This window comes from Chaetodon trifascialis, chromosome 22, assembly GCF_039877785.1.
Source record: "Chaetodon trifascialis isolate fChaTrf1 chromosome 22, fChaTrf1.hap1, whole genome shotgun sequence".
Taxonomy (NCBI): domain Eukaryota; kingdom Metazoa; phylum Chordata; class Actinopteri; order Chaetodontiformes; family Chaetodontidae; genus Chaetodon; species Chaetodon trifascialis.
In genome coordinates, this window is record NC_092077.1 from 17,039,019 (window position 1) to 17,063,248 (window position 24,230).

General features: G+C 44.9%; 1 protein-coding gene across 6 annotated transcripts in view; it reads left to right on the forward strand.

The window, feature by feature from the left end:
* syt1a (synaptotagmin Ia) overlaps positions 1–24,230 on the forward strand; it is a 147,338-nt gene that overhangs the window by 86,900 nt on the left and 36,208 nt on the right. For all 6 annotated transcript variants that reach the window (XM_070991556.1, XM_070991560.1, XM_070991555.1 and 3 more), the window contains one exon: positions 21,340–21,537. In XM_070991556.1, the coding sequence (XP_070847657.1) occupies positions 21,369–21,537 (169 nt within the window). In that variant the 5' untranslated portion in view covers positions 21,340–21,368. The remainder of the gene's footprint in view (positions 1–21,339; positions 21,538–24,230) is intronic.

Consider the following 24,230-nt stretch of genomic DNA (forward strand, 5'->3'; position numbering starts at 1 on the left):
TTTCTTAATTTTCTCTCCAGTTTATCGATTTCTATATATATTTAGCATCAGTTTGACCTTTCGTACAAAGCAGGACTTATGATTGAACGTCCTCATTCATAACAGCTTCTGCACCAACTATAAACAATCTAACTTGTGTAATGAGATGTGTGGGCTGCCCCTCACTATTAATGGCTCCTATAAATCACCTATTTATCTGAGCTGTGCCGAGCTCACGACTAATGCTGACTATCAGCCCTCCTCCCTCCCCACGGTGAGCCACCTTCAAGCCATCCTGGCCAGTAATCTTGATTAATTCTGTTTACCTCAGCGCAGTCATTACAGAGAATGGCCGCTGTAATTTCAGCAGGCAGCGTCTTGAAGTTGAGAGCTCGACCTCGGTCCTCTTTCCTCTCAAGGTTACCGAGATTTCACACGTTTCTCTCTCACTGCGACGCCAACTGATTTCCACGTGTATCCGGGTAGATTAGATAGCAAAACTCTCGACTCAGAGGTGATTGCACAGCGTTACAGATGATATAGGGCGTCACTTTTTTTTGAATCAGTGGAACGAAGTAAAATAACACAGCAAGCAGCGCTGCACGCTCTGTGACGCTGCATCTCCATTTGCCTAATGATCACGCAGGAGAGGGTCCCACTCCAGCTACAATGCTGCCTGATTGTATGGTCCTCAGCATTAGCAGAGATGGCTTGTGCCAGGCCGGTCTTACTCCACATCAGTCGAAACTCTTTTGTTCATACACAGTCCCTCCGAAGAGAGCATTTATTTTTATATAATCGCGCTGCTGCAAAGCCCTCTCATTCACCTCACATCGTAGAGGGAACATGGGGGATACAAATCAGCGCACTTATGTGCCATTTTGCGCCATTAGATAAAGGTTGTTTGACATCTCTGATTAGTCATTATGATGTTTCGCTGTTGTGGCTCAGTGAGTGTAAAAAAAGTAAAGAAAAAGCTGGATGAACCGAGCTTTTATACCGCAGCTGCAACGCTTGTGGCATAGTAATAAAATGAAATTTTGCTCGATATAGGAGGTGATCCATCTCCATAATCATGGCTAGTCAGAGCTGAATGTACTATCAGCAGCAATTTCATATATTCAATTTGAGCTAATCATGCTCGCTCCATAGCTATTTTCCACTTAAGTCATTGAACTGAGGAGAGATAAAACTGATTAAAGTGATATTGTCCTACATGGTAGAATGTGAAAGTCTTCATGAGTCTTAAAGGAGGCTGTGATAAGCAGAATCTGACACTAGGTCCCACAGCTGGATACAGAAGTTAGAGTTCAAATTTCTCCATATTTAATTGCTTAAAATGCACTTCTACTTCATGCCTGGAGGTCACAATATTTTCTGTAACATACACCACCCAGATTACAAAGGGCAGAGACACAAGAAAGCAAAAACCCTCAATGCTTGGCCTTTCCTCTCCCTCCCACACTGATCCCAAATGGAGACCCATAATAGACCAATTTCAGCTCTGCCTGGAGCAAGCCAGTCCCTTTATTCATGTACTCCGGTCTCTTCCTCTTTGGCCAGATTGCACGGGCACAGGGAGAGAGAGATCCCCCCTTCCTGGCAGGATAAAATGAAAGAAGATGGTAGAGTTGTAGGTGTCTGGATAGGCACAGCAGAGAGCCCACATTATGGATGATAATGGACTGTTTTGTATGCCCGGCTCGCTCCCTGCCTCATATTGTTCGTTGCATGGGCTCCCAGGGTGCTGCACCTCAATCCAAGGTCACAGGGGCTTAGCTGGAGTGCCCACACCTACAGTGCCCAGGTCCCCCCCGGTGGAGCAGGGCCGGTCCAATCCCAGCGAGATCTGAGGTAATAAGCAGCGCTCCATCCGGCTGCACACGGGGAGTGTTGAGGACTGTAGACTGGGATTCAGAGCGTGGCGAGGGGATAGAGGCTGTGTTGTTGATAAAAATGTTGGAGAAATACCTCTCAACTACTGAAATGAATCTAGAAACCAGGAGGGAAAAAAAGATGTAAATATTTTAATCAGCATTTCTATTCCTGCGTCCTCTTGTGTTACTGTTGCGACCTTTCAATTACTGTATTTCTCAGCAGAATAATAGTGCTTTATATTCCAATAAATGTCGTTATCACAGATTCCATTATGCCTCTGCGGTGGTTTTAGTGCAGCTACAATGAGTTTTGTTGAGCGTGTTATAAAAGCACTGTAAAGCTCGCTCTCTCATTGCTCGCTGCTGTTATGCTTGTTACTGCAAAGAAGTGTTTAAGACTTGGAAGTCGCATTTATGCCTCCCCCGTTTTACAGCATGTCTTTAATGCAGTCTCGCAACCCATCGGCTATCGTTTGAAATGATTTATCCTCTGGGGGTTTGGGCCAGTATTTTGGGGCCTTGGGTGTAGCCAGAGGATAGCTGGATAATGGTTATGGCTCCTAACACTTCCTCTTCCATTGTTTACAGTCTGATTAGTCGTAGTGTTTGAGGTCCAGATGACATTTTGGCTATTCTCTATTCAGAGATATCTGCTTATGAATGCAGATCAATTTAAAAAAGCTAATAAAAAGCTAAGTCCTGGCTTGAACATGGTTGTTCACTTCTACTCGGACTATGCACAGAAACCATAATGCTTCAGGTCCCAGAAGACGCCTTGGCCTTCACCTTCTGCATTCATATGCAGATAGCTGTTTATAGAGATCACCTAGAGGTATACTGCATATTCATTATTAATTATGTCGGAGAAACATGTATCAGAGGACACTGAATGTGTTATTTTCATAATTGGTTTTATATTTGTATTTCGCATCCAAGGTTCTGTTCCTGAAGGCTGCTCCGCAGTGAGTCCGGGAAGCTGAGAGTTTCAGCACATTAATCCCCAAAGGGCTATAGATAGCAACACCCCAGCGTATCTACTGTATGACATATGAGATACACAAAATGCACAAGGCAAGAGATGCCATCGGCAAGCACGATTACAAAGAAAGTAGGGCAGGATGAGCCGGCGTGGGGCAAATCAATTGACACAGTCAGTGCAGCACCGTGCAGCAGGTAGACGTGGTGCATACCCAGCGGCGGCAGTGTTATGAGTGAGAATTTATTTATTTAACCTTTATTTAACCTGGAACTAACTCTCTTGAGAGACGGTATCTCTGGCCAAAATAGCAGGGCAAAATATTTAACATGAGAACACACACAGTTTATAACAAGGGTCCTCGCTCATTAAAAACAATTACAGCCACCGAGAAGCTCATCCTGAATGCAGCTAAGCTCAGGGTGTTTAATATGAAAAGACAGTTTGTCTAAGTATGGACTCTGGGGACTTTTGAATCTATAGATGCCTCACTGTCTTCATTAAATGATTTTTTGGAATTCAGGATGCTTCAGTGGTCGAATTCCAGACCTTGAAACATCTGTGGAAGCATGCACAGACCCTGGCAGTGGCAGTGTTGTGCTTTTCATTAGTGGTGCTGTCTATCTAGTCGATGTTTTAGAAAAGCTGGCTCTGTCCAGCCCCTCGCTGTAGCCACGAGAGTCCTGCCGAAGGGGGAACAGCAGGGAGGATTTGGACGGCGTTCCTCTGTGTGCTTTGACCTCCACCGTGCTCAGGAGTTTGGCTCTGTGTGGCGGTGGTCCGCCGGCCTCTTCTCTGCCTGATCGGATTGGGCCGCAATTGAATGACACAACTGTTTGCCGGTGCCCAGTGGAGGACGACTGGCATTCTGCTCGTGCCAAGCTGGCTCTCTGCTGAGACGTCTCACTGGGAAAATATCCCTCCAATCCAGCTCCAGCTCCCAAATCTCCTGCTGCTTACCAAAAATAAGATTTATCACAGCAGCACATCCTGCCTCGCTTTGTCACCTCATAATTTAAATTACCAAATGGCACTCATGCTTAATTAAAAAGGCTGATTTAAAATTCAGAGTATCTTGTTTTTAATAAGACATTTGGAAAAATCAGGCCAGAACTGACAGGGTGGTGCACAGCTCAAGATATTCCAATGTGTTTACTTACGCTTCATTTGCTCATAATAGATCTACTCAGTACATCATGGTGCTGCTAAACCAGCACTGATACTTGTGGGTTTGCGGCCCCTCTGGACTTCCTCCTCGTGATGCTGTCGAGGTTTTCCAGCTGGCCAGCTGCAGCGCTTTCTGACCAGAGAAGGGGAAATGAAAAGCATCAGCACGGGTTGTTGCTGGGGACGGATGTCAGGAAGGATTGCACACTGGAGCCGGCAAACCTTGACATGCCATCCTCCATAAGAAGAAAGTAATTGGCCTCCTAATTGCTCTCAGAGGCATGTTCCACTGCCCGGGCCAGTTCACGGGCCTGCCTTCAGCCGCGGTACAAGTGCGGTGTCAGCCCTGCGTGATCTGACCTGAACAGCCGACAGATGGGAGAGAAAGGCTCTTTCTTCTTCCTCTGTATTCGATTGCACTCCACCAGGCCTGTCACGCTGCGTCTGCAGCTCTGTTTATCTCCCTCAGGGGGCACTCGCTTCTCCAGCCAAACGCCCAGTCAGTGGACTGTTAAATCAGATTGGGATCGATGGGAATTACATTTCTACTAAGCGTCATCACCGGAGACACACCTCCGACAGCTTTTTTTGTCTCTTTAAACACACAGGCACATTAAGAGATCTGTGATAGAATTCGTCATCAGACTTATCTCTTCATCCTCGCTGCTAATTAGAGCTGAAATCCAACAGAAACACCACCAGAAAATGTAATGCTGTATGAGCCTGTCTCAACACAGAGCGCAGCAGTGGTGATATTTCTTTTCAGGCTTAGATGAAGTGTGATTTAAGGGCATTAAGTGGTGAAGAAGATTCAGTTTTCACGTGGGAATGGCTGAAGTTTTGCTCGAGAGCATAGAGACTGTAAGCCAGGAACGTCACCACCTGGACATGCAACAGCAGAGCGTCACTGATTTCCACCAGCATTCTCATGGAGCTCCACACGTTGAACAGCCTGATGACTTCTGCTGCGTGGCTCATTGTTCTGCTCTGAATTTGAAATGTCGAGAAAAGGCTTAAGCGTTTGCAGCATCTGTTAGTCATCTCATGGCTTTAGTCATAGTCATCTGTGAAAGCTTTTGCGCTGCATCTGAATGAGCAAACACCTTATTTGAGTCCATGTGGACTCTTCAGGCTTGTTCTTTGTTAAAAAAAAAAAAGCGTTGATGGTGCAGCTATAAATGGGGCATCGGTGCAGTCACAAGGCTCAGTGACTCGTGAGAAGCCATGACAGAGAGGTTTATAAGGGGGAAAGATTTCCACAGCCCACTTGGAATTAAGACGTGCAGTGAAATTGGATGTGTATGGGGGTTTGGGCCTGGGCCTGATCCACTGTGACAGGGTGGTGTGTCAGATGCACTTCTCTGCAAAGTCCGCAGATTGGAGTTTACTTAGACAAATTCTGTGGCAGAGCTTCTCTGGAGGCAGAAATGACTTCGAGTGTTGTGTAACTGAGCTGGCAGAGCCAACAACAATCATGACTTTGTGCAAGATGGCAGCTGAAGCTTCAAAAACCAACTTCAATTTCTGGATGAAAATGGCGTATAATATGTATTTAATGTATATTTATTACATCCTCTTTCCCCTCTTAGCTTTCATTGTTTGTGTTTGTAGAAGTTAAGATTTTGACAAAAACATCACTATTGCTAAAGAGCTTTAAACTCTAAAACTCTGATAATTAGCTTCATCAGGACTTTGTGAGTCTGCTTTCATGGACGGTGGCCCAGCAACAAAGCAAACAACTGACCGACTGATCGTTTACTCCCATCCAGCCTGGATGGAGTTGCTCAGCAGCTCTTCCTGTTTGCATAACCAAAACATCTACTTGTGGTGAGTCCTGTATGTGCCTTCAGCACCACAGACAGCTCCCAGAACAGCAACAATAAACGTCTTTCAGTTTACTCGATGAAAACATCCAAATTAATAAGAGACGTTCTCCATTTCAAATAACAGACACCCCCATGGACCTAATTTATTGGACTCACAGGACCGTGCGGTACCCAAAATTCACTGAAGCGTACTTCAGCATGGCAGCATGGATGGTACGCTGCTGGCTTGGCCACAGCCAGGAGTGATAATTATCATGTGGGCTGTGGGAGGTGTGTGGGGGGGCTCTCTGTTGTCGCCTGGAGGTACCACTATAACAGATGTTTTGTTTCAGAGCCTCGTCTGCAAATTCTGGGATCATGGTGATTACGGTCCCGTCTCCAAGCGTCAACAGTCAGGTGGTTGTAGCTGTTGGAGCTGAAGGGGTCAGAGGTCAGTGGCTGGTTGTTGTTTGAGGCGCCGGAGTGTTCGGGGTGAAATGATTAACCTTTATACTTCTAATTTAGCTTTTCTCGTCAGCTAGCGAGGGGTGTCTCCCCTGAGACTGCACAGTGTGAAAAAGAGGAGGAGGGAGATGAAGATGCAGCGCCTAGCTAGTTGAAAAGAGGGCAGAGAAAGCTTCAGAATCACAAGTAGTGCTGGAAGGATGAATCAAGTAACTGATCAACAGCAATTTCAGTGTTCCGTAATAATAACTTTAGGTCTTCAGCAAACATCCCGAAGCTGCGTTTCAATGTTTGAGCTTCTCAAATGTCAGGATTTGCTGCTTTTATGTGTTTTATATCACTGTAAATTCAATACTTTTAGGTTTTGAACTGACTCTCGGTGAAACAGGACAGGGTCAGCTGCAGGGGACACCTCTGTAAGCATGGACACATTGAACATGTCGTCCCATTTTCACCGGCTCTGTACCGCCGAACATCCATCTTAGGGCTCCATCTCTGTATCGTGCTTTCATGGCTGCAGACTGTATTATTCAAGAGCAATTTCAACCCAATTTCATGGGCTGTCTTTATACGGCTGCATCTGATCCCAATCTGCAGACTTGATGCTCACAGGAACAGAAATCTCTTTGATGGTATCCAGTTTGCCTGTCAAGAGTGCGCCCTACGTAGGTTTCTGTTACTAAACCCAGTGACAGAGTCAATTCCCCATCTCCCTCCCTCATCCTTCCCCTCAAGCATATACAACATCACCCCCACCCACCAAATCAGTCCTTGGGTCTGCACTGAAACTGTCTGTAGTAATAATAATGATTATAAACCAAGTTAAGTACAAGAAGCTTCCAGGACATGAGATCAAGTAGCCACTGGTCAAAATGGCTCGTTAATATAATGATGGAGAAGATATGAGAAGAATAAAAGAACAGATTATAGAACATAAACAGGCTGCTACATGCAGGACAAATCAACATTAAGCACACATACTGTATGTATCGATCAATATATGACTGCAAACAGCCATCATGGGGAAAAGGAACAAAGTAGGTGGGATGAAAATGAATGCTGAGGACATGGTCCTAGTAGAAGTAAGATAGTTGTGGCTGATCGATGGGAAGCATTTTTAGCTTGCTGAAGTGTGATATTACAGATGGCCACCCGGCATTAAATGTCTCATCTGAACTGAAGCATAAAGTTTCTCAAGTTACATCTGCCTGTTTGGAAGTTTGGCAAAGGACCCTGAAGACGGCAATAGATAGAACGTCAGATATAGTTCTTAAAATGAAAAACTCCCCAAAATATTCTGAATTCTGGACAAAACTAAAACATGACTGAGGTCTTCAGGAGAGTGAGTTCACTGTGGATCTATTTCTGCTATGCATGAGACCCAGTCTGGCACATGATTCGGTGGAGTTAACCCTCTCTGGCGTCACCCCACCAGTTATTACAGCCTACATGTGGCTGTGAAGATGAGATACATCAAAGCGTTAGAAGGAAATACATGCACACCTGTTTCCTCTGTCTTTTTCTGTCCAATCTGGCTCTCTCTGAACCTCTGGAGCTTTTCCTAACCTGGGGTCACGGTGATAACAGCGCACTCGCAAATGAGAAAATCAGAGCTCATGCTAATGCAGCACCAGAGACGCCTGATGGCAAACCATCAGATGAGGTATTGTTGGTCACAATGCCTTTTTTTTTTTTTCTTTTCAATGTCAACCTCACAATGTTATCTATCAAGCTGCCACCACTGTCAGTGAGTTCAGTCTCACTCTTCCAGCCACCCTGGCACCGCCGAGTATGATTTAGGGAGGCTGTTGTGTTAAATGATAGTGCCAGTGAGATCCAATCTGACAGCTCACTCTAGTTCAATGAAAAAAATGATGGAAAATGATAGCATCTTTTATTTTCCTGGCTCTTTGCTACCCCTTTAAAAGGTCAAATTCCCATCCGCTGGATATTCATCAGGTACTTCGGGGGTCATTATTTACTTTGTGCTGCTGAAAATACAAATGAGCACAGCTAAATTATAATTTTCTGACGATTGTTGAGCTAGTTGAACATTGGCAGGCATGCTGTTTTTCAAACAAAGTGTGTGGGTAGAAATGTTGTGAGAGGCTGTAGGCGTATGAAAGGATGCCCAGTGGGGGAAAGGCTTTCTAATGGACAGACAAGGAGAAAGGGAAAACATCAAAGTGTGCGAGGAAACAGACACCATGAGGAGATACTGAATTAAAGGGAAGTCAAGCTAGCATAAACTGGCATATGAAGCCATCCTAATCATCCCATTCTCCCGCATCAGTGACACATGAACTATTATTTCCGAAGTCGCATTATTTGTCACCCTGAAATCACGCTCCTGCATCACTCTGCGACACCTCTGTCGGATTAGCAACCTGTCAGCTTTGTGTGTGTGTGTGCATTGAAAAGTGGGGGGTTGAGAGATCTTGCGACTCAAATGTGAAATCAGACCACCGATCTGTTGCAAGTGTCAATTAGATTCAGGACGTGGGTGTTGGTGGTGAAGAATCCCAGGATGAGCTGCTTTACTCCATCAGTCAGCCTGAATGCTGATGTTCGGTGATCTAAAGTTCACCCCGCCTTAAATGGGTTTTGCTGCTGCGTAATTTAGCCCCTTGGCATAAACTCTCTCTGAAGCTGAAACTCACACAGTCCATCTGTCTTTGTCAAGTCGAAAATCGGATAAGGCAGTGCATATTCTGTCTGTTTCTGAAAATGTCAGTGCAAGTTAAAATGAGTTTCAGACACCGAGCAAAAAGTGGAGTCAGGCCACGGGCAAGCGTTGCATGAGACGTGCGTCTTCTTAAACGCACAGCTTAGCGGAAACACCCCCCTTTGCCTTTTGAATCATTTTCTTTTTCCCAAAGTGACAGATCAGATGAGACAGCGTGTGTTCACCTCTTAGTCACCGAAGCTCAACCACTTCTTGTTTGAGCCAATCTCAGCCAGCATCATCAGTAAACTGCACGCACGCCACACTCTAAACAGCATTAAAAGGTCAGCTGCCAAGTGTCGGGAAAGAGCACTTGAAGGGCCATCTGCTGGAGAGCATTAACAGCTCTGGGGACGTGTCTTTTTGACACGGGCACCGGCAGAAAATGACAAAAGGCAACAACGGTAAATAAGGAAGTGGAACGGCTCCGTCTGCTACGTCACCTGTAACCACAGAAATAACAAAGAGGTAACAGTAAAGAGCAGGCCACTGCCTCCCCAGACCAGGTCCGAGCATTCATGGAGCGATGACCCCGACCTCCGACCATTTACTGCAGCAATTGCTTTAATTGTAGTAACACGCACAAGCAATGAGCATTTTAAAACGAACCTTGCTATCTGCCTTTTGGTGGAGTCCCAACTTCACGCAGTATTCCCCATCCGGTTATTTGCCTTGATAAACCGTGTCAGTTGTGATATCTGAGGCTGAGCCCGGCGGGAGGCGTGAAGGAGTGGGCGGGAAGAAGAACAAGTGAAGTCGGAGGATGGAAGCTAAATAAAATCAAAGCTACGGGGCATTTGTTGTATGTTGTTCCTCCACTGAGATGCGGCCAAAACATTCATGTCTGCCTCAACACAATTAGACGTGAAGATGTAGAAATGAGCTGGGTGGATGTGTTAAATGTAGGCTCACAGTGGTTTTATCTGCTTTAGTTTATTCTTTCAAAGCAGAGAGAGACAGGAGCCTTGAAATGAATTCTTGACCTTTGGGAGTAATCTGTGTGACGCAATAAGCTCAAATGTCCACCTAGCAGCTTTCCAAACCTCCGCATGTTCGTGGGTGTTACCGTGCATTGGTGGCTCTGTTAAGAGCAGACACATTGCAGTATCTTCAGAGAGGATTAGCAGCACTGCTCTTCACCTTAAACCTCGTTCTCCTTGACAGAATGAACCAACACCTCTCTGTAGCCCTTGGAGTACATTTATTGCCCTGCTCCAAGACTCAGTCTCGCTCCTTGACCGTTAAAATCCTGCCACTCGCTCTCTGCCTCTGCCAACCTGTCACACAGCCAGTGGTTGCCAGGCAGATTTCCCTGAAGGGTGACCCTGAAGGCAGGCAGTGGTTGAGCAAATAGCCTCCCTTTATCTGTATGACTCACCTACCAGTAGTCGCACCGTGGCCCCTGGCCTCGCCTCCCACATCAGACTGATTCCAACAGACACGACTCCCCAGGCACTGCTATATTAGCCCTGGCCCTCCACCACCTCCCCGCTGCCCCCTCCAGCCTCGCAGCCAACTAAGCACGCAACCAGGGCTAAGGGTCGCTAAATGTGGGAGGTGGGTTTTTAAGCTCCTTCAAACTGTAGCTGCCAGCGTGATGGAAAAAGGAGCAGTCAGCCAGCTAACTATAGCGTTTGATCCCTGTTGTTTGTCAAATAGAGGCGGGGGCCGAGGAACTGTGGACCATTACAGACCCCCAACAGTTCATGTGTGAGTAATGGCCCCTTGATGGACAAACCAATCTAAATGCGAAACCAAGACGAGAGCGATCCTTACAGTCTTTTCTTTTCACTGCTGCAGGCTTTACTTTTCCATTGGAAGTAAGGTGTGTGTATTTAGTCTGAGCCACATTACTACTTTATTAAATCGAGACTGTGGTCATGTGGCCACAATCATGCATTCAGTGTCTTATTAGGTGAAAACCTTCAGGCTTTTAGGAACCAGGCAGAAGCAACTGAACTGAATCAACTAAGTTATTGTACACCAGCTGTTTATACTGTGCCTTCATGGCCTCCATCTGTATGAAGTGTGGAGTGAAATGTTGATTTAATTAGTTTTCTATGAATAAAAATCATAAAAGCTGCATTTAACAGCAGGAAAGTGCGAGGCTGTTGCGCTTAATATTTTATCACGTGATCAGATCATTTGAAAAATGCATTGAGGGCAAAGAGATCAGCTTCACTTTGATCGCTCGTTCTGCACCAGCAGAAAGGCACAACTTCACATCTTTGAATCTCAAGTCAGAGCAGAGAAATCTTCACTGATAAAGGCCACAGCGGTGTCAGTGTTCGATTTGTGTGGAAGCTGAATCATGAAAGGTCTGTTTGCACCTGGCCTGCCTGCAGAGACCTCTTATGTGTGCTTTTTTGTTTCTCAGTATTGATTCAACTCATTGCAACATCATTTATTGCCAGATTCAGGATCTAAATGTGAGACCCCAATGGGCTTTCTCTACACTTTACTCTGCTCTCTACTCCCCAGCCAGTCATTTAGCCGCTGGCTGACAGACCCATTTTCCAGGGGTTGTGCCTCCTTGCAATGTCTGTCATATAAATAGACCGAACGTCTCCACCAACATCTCAGGGAGTATGTCAGACCCACGCCGTGTGAGGAACAAGAGTAGATGATAAGAACTGCTGGGATCTGGGGCCTCTGAGTCCTTTTCTCTGGCAGACAACAAGGCGGCTTTTTCTAACTTTCCTCAGCGCTTTAGAAGCAGTAATTGAAAATGGGGGGAATCTTTGTGCACTGGCTTAATGGAGCTGTCCTGCCCCTGCTGCAAAGCGGGGTTAATAACTTTTTCCACTTCCATTACCCCTTGAGATTGGCTTCAGGTGAGTAAAGAGGGTGCACCGGACGAGGGGAAGTGGCCACGGGGCCTCCTCAGCCTCCTCTTATCCCCGCTCACTGCAGGCAGCTCACCTGACAATCATTTACGTGACTTATATTCATAAAAGACTCCCCGCTGTGTGTGTGCGTCTGACCACAATATGTGGAAATACTGTCCCCGAGCAAATGAGTTCCCGTCAGATGGTGGTGGACACTTGACTGACAGCCAGTAATTAATGTGTCAGTTCACTAACTCATGTCCTCCTCATCCACCTTAACAAAGTTCAGGTGCGCTGTTCGGCTTTCTACCTGCGACTAGTTTTTCCTTTGAGCTTCATGTGAGTCTGCTGGGCTGAACTGGACTGATGTTTGACGTATGTCGCTGCCAGTTGATTTCATAAAATTGAGTTTTGTCTTGTTGTGAAGCAGCAATGACACCGCAGTTTGTTTGATGGTGGTTGACTGCTGGTGATTTTTGTGATTTTCGTTGATGGAGAGGAAACAAAGGCAGGGGAGAGTGAGAGGAAGAGGGAGCACAGTCGGATCTGGAGTTCATCCGAGGTACAGGTTGAGAGTTTCCGCATGAATTGCTGTTTCTACTAGAATGACCCAACAGACTCATTAGTTACGTTTGTATGCACAACATAAGCCGGCTCTTGGCGTATGCTTTGGAGAAGGTCTGTTTCATTATTTGCCTGATTGCCATTAAGAAACCACTTAACAAATACTGACCAATCCATCAGCAAGTACATATGAACAGACTCGGCCCTCTATTACAGGGGTCCTCAACTACATTTGTCCAAGGGCCAGAAGCCAGATTTTCAAATAAAAAATAAATCTATTTAGGCCTATTATAGTTCAATATTTCCACTCTCTTTATTAGCCTATATCAGTGTGAAGAGCCCCCTACAGAACATTGAAAATCCAGGACAAAAGTTTGATCTTTAAGTGGAAAATGCTCCCAGATTTCTACCAAGGAGGCAGTCAGTGATCAATACAAAACCCACAGTTCAACAACGAATGAATGAGTCCTTATCTCGACAAAAAAGTCCCAGGAAGCAAACCAAATACTCAGTTTGAGACTCAATGCCACAGCTGGCCAATGAAAATAAACCTGTGAGGCCTCTTACGTCTAACTCCGACCACTCAGGAGTTGCCTCCCATGGTCTGGCCAGTGTGCCGGTGTCAGCTCCAGGGAATGACCATGAACTCCCTCTCAGGATGGACTGCACCTCCTCCTCTAGTGAGTAATAATAACCGCGTGCCTTTTCTGACTTAATTAATATTCTGCAGGCCAGATGGGAAGCTTTGGCAGACAGAAGTAAAAGTGTTTTATTTGTTGTTCCTTTATAAAAATGTGCCAATTGTCCCGCAGAAGCATGAATTTGTGCAGATTGTGAAATGCAGCAGTGAAAAAAAGAGACGTTTTAATGAGATGTACCAGAACAAGGTCACTGAATCTAAACTCTCGAGAAAATGAAATACTGTTAAATATTCTTGCCATTAGCCAGATGTCATTGATGACTAAGGCCAGACCTGAATGGCGTTTGTTCCTCTGCATATAATATTGATGCTGCAAGAAAGAACAAATTCATTCAGCAGCATTGGATAATGAAACTGTCTGTAAAGCACTGAATTACTTTAAAATGTCAAATTTATCTGCTGAATGTCTCCCCAGCTCAGTGTAATGGTGTTAATTATTTGATGCAGCGCTCTATTATGCATGCAAACACAAGCTTTAATTTGCTTGTAATTACACTATTTTTGCTGCCTTTGGATCAAAAAAGTGTCCTTAATATCATTGTTAGTTTATCGAGATCTGGAAATGAGCTTTCCTGATGGTTCCTTTAAACAGCAGGATTTCTTACCTTTGAACTGTGATCAAACCGTAAATGATCAACCGTCTATTCAGAAGGCACGTGATACGACTTCATTAGCATTTCGTTTTCATAACGGGAACATGAGCCACTGATTGTGGCTCTTGTATTTGCGTAAGACTCGAGCAGAGTCTTGGTTGGCTTGTTTAGTCAGAGCACTTCCCTATCGATCCACACTATTGATCCCTGCACCACGGCAGCATTTGTGTGTCTCTCACTGCTTTTTAATTTGTCTTTGACGAAACACTTACGCCACTATTAGTCTCATCCTGTTTAAGAGTCACAAGCACAGCGGTCCCTTTGAATTACTCACCATCTTGACATGACAGAGATTTGAGGTTCAGCCTTGGCAATTTCAGATGATTAAATTTGACATCACTTTGGAGGAAGCAGAATTCTTTTGTGTCTGTCGACAGTTCACTTCACTTGGACTACAGTGTGCTGATTTGATATCAGAAATACTGAACATATTTACTGATAAAGACACATAATCCCTCAGTTCCTCACCTATTTGGATGTACAGTTCAACCTTCAGGCTAAGAAATGATCAATCCCACTTATGCATGCTGCACAAGATGAGCATCCTGCACATGCAGAGGATGAGCTCTCTCATGTTGAAGCCTATCCCTTCATCATCAGGCTGACATATAACAACTGCCAAATCATTTTGTGATAATTAACAGATGATTCTTGATAAAATGGGTTTAATTGGTGATTTACTGGGTGATTAACTCATGAAACCCAATAAAATGACAAGAGGGAAGTGATATCGGCTAGAGGCTACGTGCACTCTCCTTACTGTAACGTACAGTCGGCTGTGATCTGTCGAATATATCGAATTTGACAACAAAATGGGCCACATTAGTCCTGGGTTGGGCTGAGTTTGGCAGCTTTATCACTTCCTCAAACAGCATGAGATGTCACACCCGGCTCTCTGAGGAAGCTGGCCAAAGCTGAAACCAGTGCGGAGCAGAGCGATCCACATGATGCCGCCATGCTGCTCAAAGCTGAACTCAGGAAACATCCTTTTCGTCTCCATGTCAGCCGTCATCTTTTCCACCCTACAGGAAAGGTCGTTAACTGTATTGTGACTGTCCAGAAGAATCCACTGGTGGAGGAAACCAGGGAGGAGGGGGAAAAAAAAAACATGAAAGGATGATGGAGGAGATAGCAGGAAGGACAGAGGGGGGTAGAGAGCGAGGGAGCTGACCCAGTTAGAGAGGGAGAGCACAAGAGAAAGATGGAGAGAGAGTGAGGTGATAGGAGGGAGCTGTGTGCCAGCGTCTCCACTGTGGTTGGGGACCTGCTGGGCCATCTGGCGGCGCTATAATTGGGTTGGGGTTTTACACCTAAGCGACACACCTCCGAAGAGACGGCTGGAGCAAAAAACGAGGAAAACGAGCAGCGGCGGAGGGAAAGTTGAGAGGAAGTTAGATCAATTGATACCACTAAATTTATATTTCCATTCAGCTCTTTTAGCTCGTATCGGCCACAGGTTACAGGACAGGGAGATTTAATGTGACACTTTATCGTTTGAGGGCTGCGGGATGCGCTTGCTGTAACAGGAAAGCGCAGCCATTTTGTGCAGCAGCAACATCGTTATTCAAAGCTGTCTTCCAACAGTGACACGGCAGATGTAAGCGTTGTGTGGCGGTGGATGTACAGTGCGATTACACAGCGATGATGGCCCTGGTGAAGGGAAAAAGGTCAACTCGGCTCTCAGGTTTCAAGGCCTGATCCACTCTAAATGACCCAGGCTCTTCAAGTGGACCGCCTGCTGTGAGCTGCTGCAGACGCCGGAGATAATACGGAAGTTGTCATTTCGTGCTTGAGTGGGCAAGTGGTCGTTAAGGTGCAAATATGAGCTGAATTAATGTTTCCTCTTTGCCGACGACGTGAGGCCTGATGCGAGAGGAATGACGGACTCCGCGGGTGGTCCTCCGTGCACACTGCTCACATTTGCTCGCCTTCCATTTGACATTTTGCTTCGCAGATAGAGACGCCTTACGCAGTCCTGAGCAAAAGTAGGCAATGCAGCATTTTTTCATTCAGATGCATGTCTCACTCTGCATATTTGAAAGGCCTCTAATTCACTGGAATGGTGTCATTTACATAAACATTTTGCGCCCACTGTCTGCCGAGTTCTTCAGGGTAATTATTGCCTTTTCAGAAAGCAGCTCCCTGCATATTACACATCCTTGTACTAGCATCTTAAAACATCGTGTTTGCATTTCTGTCCCTCACATCAGATATTAGCTCGCTTTGAAATATTGAGTGCAAGCCTATGTGCCCCCCCCACGCCCCCAGGGCATAATCAATTCTTCCTCTATAGAAGAAGCCTCCCACAGGCACTCTGCAGAGCATCATTGTGCTCCCTGAAAGTCCTCGCCTGTGTTGAAGTATCTCTGTCATTGCCAAGCGTGCCTCTCAATGGCTCGGCCCCCACACTAACCTCGCAGCATTTCAAAGGGAGACCAAAGGGACGCTGAGCGAACATGGACATGCGTGGGCGTCCGTCCAACAAAGGGGGAGTTAAAGAGGGCCGAGGTAACCAATGGCTAATAGCAAGAGAAGGTTCATTGCCAGTTTCTGCTTGGACTTAAATCATCTTGAATGAATCCTGTTTGATTACAGGTTTAGTTTTTGGATTCTAGCTATTTTTTTTCTCTTTTTGGAAGTGTTCTCTGCAGCAGTTCGCGACTTGCCGCGTCTTGAAAATGTCTGTTGGTGGCAGACAAAGATGTTGTTAAGCAAGTGTTAGCTGAGTGTTAAAATCACAACTGGAGAGTGCAGTGATATCATGCTTTCACAGTATGTTGTGAGGCAGCAGCTGGCACACATGAAGTGATTGTGAATCCCACCTCATGCTAGCAAGTCACTCGCAATTCCTTTTACTTGGCGAATTCACAGGCGGCACAAGGATGTAACCTTGGTTAAAGGTTCATTATTTCAGCTCAGTGGAGTTTTTGTTCTGGATGGATGGAACCCTGAATGTCCAGTCAGGTTATGGTCAGCGAGGTAATGTTGTAATGGTTAGCAGGGTTTGGCTGACGCAGGCATCAACAGTCATCGACCACCTCTACCATCGTAACACCATAATTATCATGATTTAAAGGCCTCCGGTCTCCCCAACGAAAGCCTCACCAGTAAAACCAATGAGAGTAATTTATCAAAGCATTTAGTGCCGTTGAACTGGTGAATGTTTATAGCATGTATGAATTTTTCTCAGGCAGAAAGCACAAAACGAAGGATGGTTTATTCTAATTATTAGAATAATGCGCCTGATTTACCAAAGGAAAAACAATAAATAGTGTTGTGTTTAATGACACTAGTTCCTGCCCAGTGAAAGCATGTTTTAATTTAGGTGCAAACATAAGAATTATTTTGAAATCTACCTGATTTGCCCCTGCCCTATAAGAGGGTCATAACATATCCTCTACTCTACATTTACTACGCAACAACGGAACAATTATTAAAGAAGTGTGACTGCAAAGCTTCATGCAAAACAATGAACCGTCATCATCATCGACCAGTATTAGTGGCTGTATTACTACACTGACTACACCGTTGAATGTTTTGTCATGTAGTCGAGAATATCACCATGACAGAAATACTCTGAAACATCATGATGTGATTTTAGCCCCTGCTCTGTACTGGACACACAGCCTGTCCGACCAGTTGGAGTGGCGAGGACGGCACCAGGATATGACCCTTCATTGGCGTTCTTGGCAAACACCACCAGTTGTGGTAACCAGAGTTCCTGGCTAAGCCACATGCGCTCCAGTTGTCGGCGTGTTTTCCCTCCACTTTATCTCTCTGGAGCTTTTCCAGCACTCCCACTCTGGCACCACCTCTGCACTGGACCACAGGTGGCTTCTTGCTACCGGTCAGCTCACCCTGCTGGTTTCTGGTGCCTCTGAAGTTAATTGTCTCAGCTTGTGGCTCGGCCGCTGCTGGCTAGCTTAATTGGCCACTACTGAGCCGTGCTCGCTGGTGGCGAACCGTCGCCATCAGCCTGAGCTTCTGCCGCTCTTTGTTTTGTTTCCTCAGGGGCCGACTTCAAAAACGGGCTTCGGTATAACAGCGTGTTTAGCTGCCTAAAATGGGGATTTCAATCAAATCACAATGAGTCTTTTAACATCAGGCCTGGTCTGTAAATGGGCTGCTACAGGTGAATTCAGCGTTACCGTTAAAGTCAGCACAGTGTTCTTTTAGGTTTGTGTGCAGATAATCAGATTTGTTTTGTTTGCCCTGCTGCAAATGACAGCCTATCAAAGTCTGTTTAATTAAAGTGTTACCTGTCAGTCTGCGTGACTTCTGTTTACAAACCCTGGTTTTCTTAAAATTGAGACACATGAACTCACAGTAAATTAACCAAGTCTCGTAATTATATGAACATTCCCGCTAAGGAAACAGGAAAGACAAGTGTCTGCGATGCATAGTGCAGCGCAGCGCCGTTGCACTCCCACGTTTATCTCAGAGTATGGATTATGTGCTTCAAAGTCGTGAAAGGCTCTCGATGTCGAATCAACAGCAGAATCAGTTTGCCTCATCGTCTGGAGAGGCTGGTCGGGACTGAGGCTTCACTAAATGTGTTTAGGGATTACGCCACTATTAGTCTCCTCCCGCTTCCTCTCCAGCTGGTGTTTGTGTTGGAATTTGAATAATCGTATTGCCTCTGGTTCTTTGATGTTCTGTATTCTCCAAATGTGTCTCCCTGAGCGACTGCTGTTATACATCATGTAATGTCCTGACATTTAATGTGACGTCACTGTTGGTATTCGGATCCGTACACAAAAGGACATAAGTATCGATTTAAGTGTGGAAACATGGGCGTTAGTTGGATTTATTCTACCTTGGACAGCACACAGGTATACACATACAGTATCTTATTGTGTATAAAGCAGCGGTGGAACATTATCACTGCATGTTTTTGAAGTCCTTGATAACTGGTATTAGTTTTGTTGGTTATTCACTTTCAAATCAAGTGTCTTTGTTTGATGTACAGATCAAACGTGCGGCGGTTGTTGTGTGATATGAGACAAAGTGAGGATATTTGCTGCGCTCTTCCTGCTCTTTGATAGATATACAGGGCCCACTGATAGAGAAAATGACAGTGTATTTGGGGCCAAACAAAACAATTAGGGTCCATTAATGCCGTGTTGCCTCACTTGCTGATGCACATCCTAAAAAGAAACACTATATTCAGGATGATGTCAATGTAGCATCAAAGTGCTTGAACATAATTTGCATCCTCTACTAACTCAAGCTGTGGTCAGCAAGGTTAAGACTAAACTTCAGATCAAACAAATATTAGATTAAATCAGGTTAGCTGCTCTGGCAAAGTGCTTATAAAAACATTTGGCTTTCGCTTTGACCTTTGCAGTTTTTCTTTGCCCAATTTGATTTGAGAGTTGTGTTGTCTGCAAACTATGAGCTGAAATATTTACCCACATCTGTATCAATAACTGGGAATATGTCCTTTGAGTCAGCCCCTTCTCCTTCATTGACTGTAGGATGCAGGTACCAGGCAGGTGATGCTGGTACCAGTCTCAGCAGTAACCGCGATAACCTAGATTTTAGAGATACAGGGTCGAGGCTGGAAAGTTGCCAGGCTGAATTCCCAGATCATCTCAGAAATCTTGAGCTCAAAGAGTACAGAGAATGAGAAATGATCTTCCCTCCCCCACAAACTTCAGTCAGAGCCAAGTAAACAAGGGAATACGCTACACCACGGCTACTCCAGTGAAGCTGTACAGCGGCTGGGAGTAAATCGTAGTAGTTTTTCCCCCTGGAGATTATTGTAGAGCTAATAATCAGATTTGTCCAGATATATTCAGGAGAATGAAACACCGGAGTGTCCGGATACAGCCAGACTGGACCTGAGAAGCACAAATATTGAAAAGACAATTTGTATCTCTGCTGTTATTCACTCTAAATTGCCTCGCTGCCTTTGCAAACCTAATTTTGTATATTCAAAGAAACATGAATTGGACTTTCTGAAGCTCTCTTCTCCTTCATGTTCTTAAAGATTATACTCGGATGAATTGCCGTTGCAGTTTGTCCTCAGCTCTTTGAGGTTTAGAAACGGATATCGTTAGAAGCCAATCCAAGGGTTACGTTTAGATTTTTCAATTACACAGACACCTTTAAAGTCTTTCTGTCGACACCAGTGCAACGCCCTTCATGAAACAGAACTAGAAATGGGGAAAATATGACCTTAATGAGCGCTGCACTGTGGCAAAGGAGCAGAATTCTGCCATTAACCATCACTGTGTACTGGTGGAAAAACTCTACAACTTTAGTGTGCCATTATCCTCTTGGATCGCTATGGCGACGGAGCCAAATTACAACCTGCACAGAAAGAGAGGACAATAAATAGTTCCTGTCTGCAGTACGTGTCACGGCGCTGCAGCCCGACAGTCGTGTGTCATGATACCAAGAAGCACACAATCACTGGAAAACCCAGGAAGATGCCTGTGTTGACTAACAGTGCAGTATGGAGTGGTACTGTAATTGGCATCATTGTTGGTACTTTTTCTGTCCGAAACACTCAGTTTTCATAGAAATTATGTCCGTTTTAACATGTATTTGAAATGTTTTTCAGCCTCCCAGTTTCACACACATCATTTCATTCATGAAAAATCAAGTAAAACAAATTTATTTAGGCTGAAAGAAAATGAATCTGCAACAATTTTGCTGATCAGTTAAGTGTTTTTAAGCCAAAATGCCAAACATGAACTCGTTCCACCTTCTCAAATGAGAAAATTTGCATATATATGACAGTATATTAATCCTTAGCTCGAGCCCTAATCGCTTAGAATCATACATATTTGGACTACAACACGAGTTCCAGCTCAGTGTGTGATATTTTGGTACTTCTGACACCGTGGAGCCACAGATTCTTCATTGTCATGGCGGTATATGTTAAGCGTCTCCTTCTGTCGTCCTGAGGCAGAATTGAAATCGTGTGAACTTCATGTGGAACCAACCTCCCACAGTGAGAGTGAGGTGATAACACGATAGCATGCTCAGGGATGAGGCTGAGGCCGCATACAGTACATTACACAGCACTGCACATGCATGGCCACATGAGTGGATCCACACGTACAGTATGCACACGCACACACACAAAGCACCAGGTAATATAAGCAATACATTGTTTCTGTCTTGCATCTCACCAAAGACCTGAATGTAAAGTGAATACACCTGTCGTGTACAAAGAGCACGGCGTGATAAGATAGTGGATGAGTAATCTTCTCCGCTCTGCAGCGTTATTTACTGTACTTCTGGGTCGTCTTGTAAGAGCACATCATTTCAATTAAGCCAGTAGCAGTGCTGAGATTTACAGCCAGTGCTGTGTGAGAGTAATAAATAAGCGTTTTATCTCTGCTCTGTGATGCTAATCTGGAGTTTAAGCAATGAGCGAGTAGCTTTGTTCTGAATTCAGCGAGCTGGCCAATTCATTCTGGACCCCAGCTGATGTTTACCCAGGCTGAGCCAGCAGCTGCTCGCCCGGTCTGCGTCAGCTCAGTCATCTGACAAGGCGAGCGCGCTGCCTCTGACATGCATCTGTCACAGCGGCGAAAAAAGCATCTAACCCCCTCTGCTTTGTCTTTCTCCTCCTCCACTCCTTCAGCATCTGCCTGGCTTCCCAGCATCGCCACCATGAACGAGAGTCGGAGGGAAGCGCTGGCGGCGCCCGAGCCCACCACCACCTCCTCCGCCCCGGCTGGCTCCAACACCACCAGCATGACCGGCCCCGGCACCGGCGAGAAGGACGAGGCCTTTTCCAAGCTGAAGGACAAGTTCATGAATGAGCTGAACAAAATCCCACGTGAGTACTTTCTCCGCCAAGTCGTGTGCACGCTAACTAGTTAATGGCGAACATGTGTACCTCAAAAGAAAGCGTTAGCAGCTTCTTTTACCACTGAGCGGTGACGACTTCTTTAACTCAGAGGTGTCTTTGTCTCTTTCTGCCCTTGCATTGTACACTGTTTTGTTCTCAATTAATACAAAAATACTATTTTGTAAGCCTTTCATACAGAATAACATCTATTTTTAGGACTTTCTGCAATATAAAAGCATGAAAACCATTCAAAACCATAGAGAGGTCCTCTCTCTATCCAAACCTTTGCAGGCTTGTGTACATACCAGTAAGCCGATGATTGGTGCTCCATGATTACAGGCCTGGTTATCCAACGAGCCAAGGGAGATAAACATCTCGCAATTCAAGCAGCATGCAAAGCAAATTCAAGCAGAACTACAATCATCTCAAACAGTAGGAGTAAAAAAACATGAATACACATTGCATACCTCAAATGTATCTGAAATAAATCAAAAACACTCTTGCGTGCAGGTGTCACGCCTTCCATCCATGCTGTCATTCAGCAGCCTCGCAGCTCCATGTGATGTGTTTATGATTACACTCCCTCTGATTCAGAGCGAGTCTGCATGCTTCTAGTGTAACTCTGACTCAAAAATGATTCAGCAGAGGTTGTGAGTGAACTTTTGTCGCTGACGCACGAGAAAACATCAGAGTTGACCTCCAACAAAGACTTCAGTGAATCAGGTTAAGACATTTTTTACTGCATCTTTCATCCCGTTGCTTGAGGCAGAAACAAATCCGAGCTCTTCCCGCAGTGATGGGCTCAGACGGAAACGTCTTCCTAAATTATGTTATGACAGAAGTAACCACATTTGAAGTGGAGAATAAACATCTGGCAACAATAATTCAAGTGTTTGACATGATAAAATGTTAAACTATGCGTGACAGGCTTTATTATTTGCTGTTAGGTTTTCAGTTTTTCTGTCTGACTTGTGCTTCCAGTCAAATCTACCTCTTCATTTCCACACAGCACAACACCTCCTGCACATCCACCTTACCGCCTGGAGAATTTTGCAGTATTAAGCACGTGACGTCATCTCGTCATCCGCCTGGAGGTCCGAGGGTTCTTTTTCATTTAGCAGAAATCGAAATATAGATACATCCACAGGCTCGTGTGGAAGTAATTCTCTCAACAGGAAATGGCTCCTGTGGAAGAGAAGCCCTATTTCTTCCGCAACAACACAAACGACTCCATCACCACGTCCTTCTTCCCACAGATGTAATAGTGCAGTAGTCAGTATGAAAAATTCCTCCTTCTGCAGAGGAGTGTTTCTTTGTACCACGTTGAATGTTTACCAGAATAAGAGACCAAATTTATATTCAGATAACTCTACTCTGGCTTCTACGAGCGGCCTCGAACGAGCCGTTTTCATTGAGGGTAAATGGGAAGGCATTTCCAAAGCGTGCTTTGCAGCAGAAGGTGAGCGAATTGGATCGACGTTGTTTAGCGTTGTGAATCCAATATGGGGCCGTTGAGGCTGACGTCCCCTTTGGCTCAGCATCGAGTGTCTGTCACTGAAATGTATTGCTATTCCAGCCGCATCTCGCAACGGCTTTTTCACATCATCTTCAGAAATAAAGTGGACGATTCATCGTTGTTTCCAAATGTTGACGTACTAAATCAGGGCTTCACTAAGGTGCACATATTCAACGTTAAGTAGTTGCTTATTGGCATGCATATTAATAACATTTTGCCTTATTCTGAATGACCACAGTCTACCACTACGAGGCTCTATAATCTCTAATTACTGCTGAATGATAGAAAGTAAGGAAGTTGTGCATGAACTACAATCCTAACAGTTTAACCTTGAACCTAAATAATCCTAACCTTGGATTAAGGCATTAATAAGGGCTTTATAATGACTGATAAAGAGCCAGTATTCAGCTAAAATGCATGCTAATAAGCAGCTAGTTAATGGTAAATAAAGGGTGAGTTGTGTACCATAGGCAGAAAAAGTGACCTGAGAGCTTCCCAAAAACAGCCTGTCAGTTACAGAGTTTTAAATTACTCTTTTCTCACTCCATCACCTCAATCAAAAGCGGTGAGGTTGCAGCCCAATGCTGCCAAGCTCATGATGAATGCCCCAAGACTTGTTTACTCCACGGAAATATCGATACTGTCTGGAGTGCGTCGGGTAGCAGATTTAACAAGGAATATGCGAGAGGAGCCGCTGAATGTGCAGCCTCTCTAATGCTGCTGCAGAGGGGTTTCTTCTGGGCTTATAACCCACTTTAAGCCCTGCAGGCTTTGGGGCTGGTGGCACGGAGCTGTCAAAGTGGCCTAACTTGCTGCTGCATTTCCGTCCATCGGGATCTTCAGGACACGTCTCCGAGCAGGAGGTGCTCCCTCGGTTGGCTGATGGCAAAATGTAGAAGACTTTATTTAAATCTTTCTGAATTTACTGTGCTTGTTCTTTTGTTGTAGCTATTCTGAACTTGTTGCAGGGAAAAATAGTCTGAAAAATATGTTTACATGCATATTTTATCCAAGCCGACGTCTGCTGGTTGTAGTTTGGTGAGGTTTATTCACAAAGACGTGGTTTGGTCATGGTTTTCAGATCAAATTTGATGCGACGGAGTGCTGCAGGTAACAATCATGAATTATTCTGGTGAGTATTTCCAAAGTATTCTGGGAATTGTTG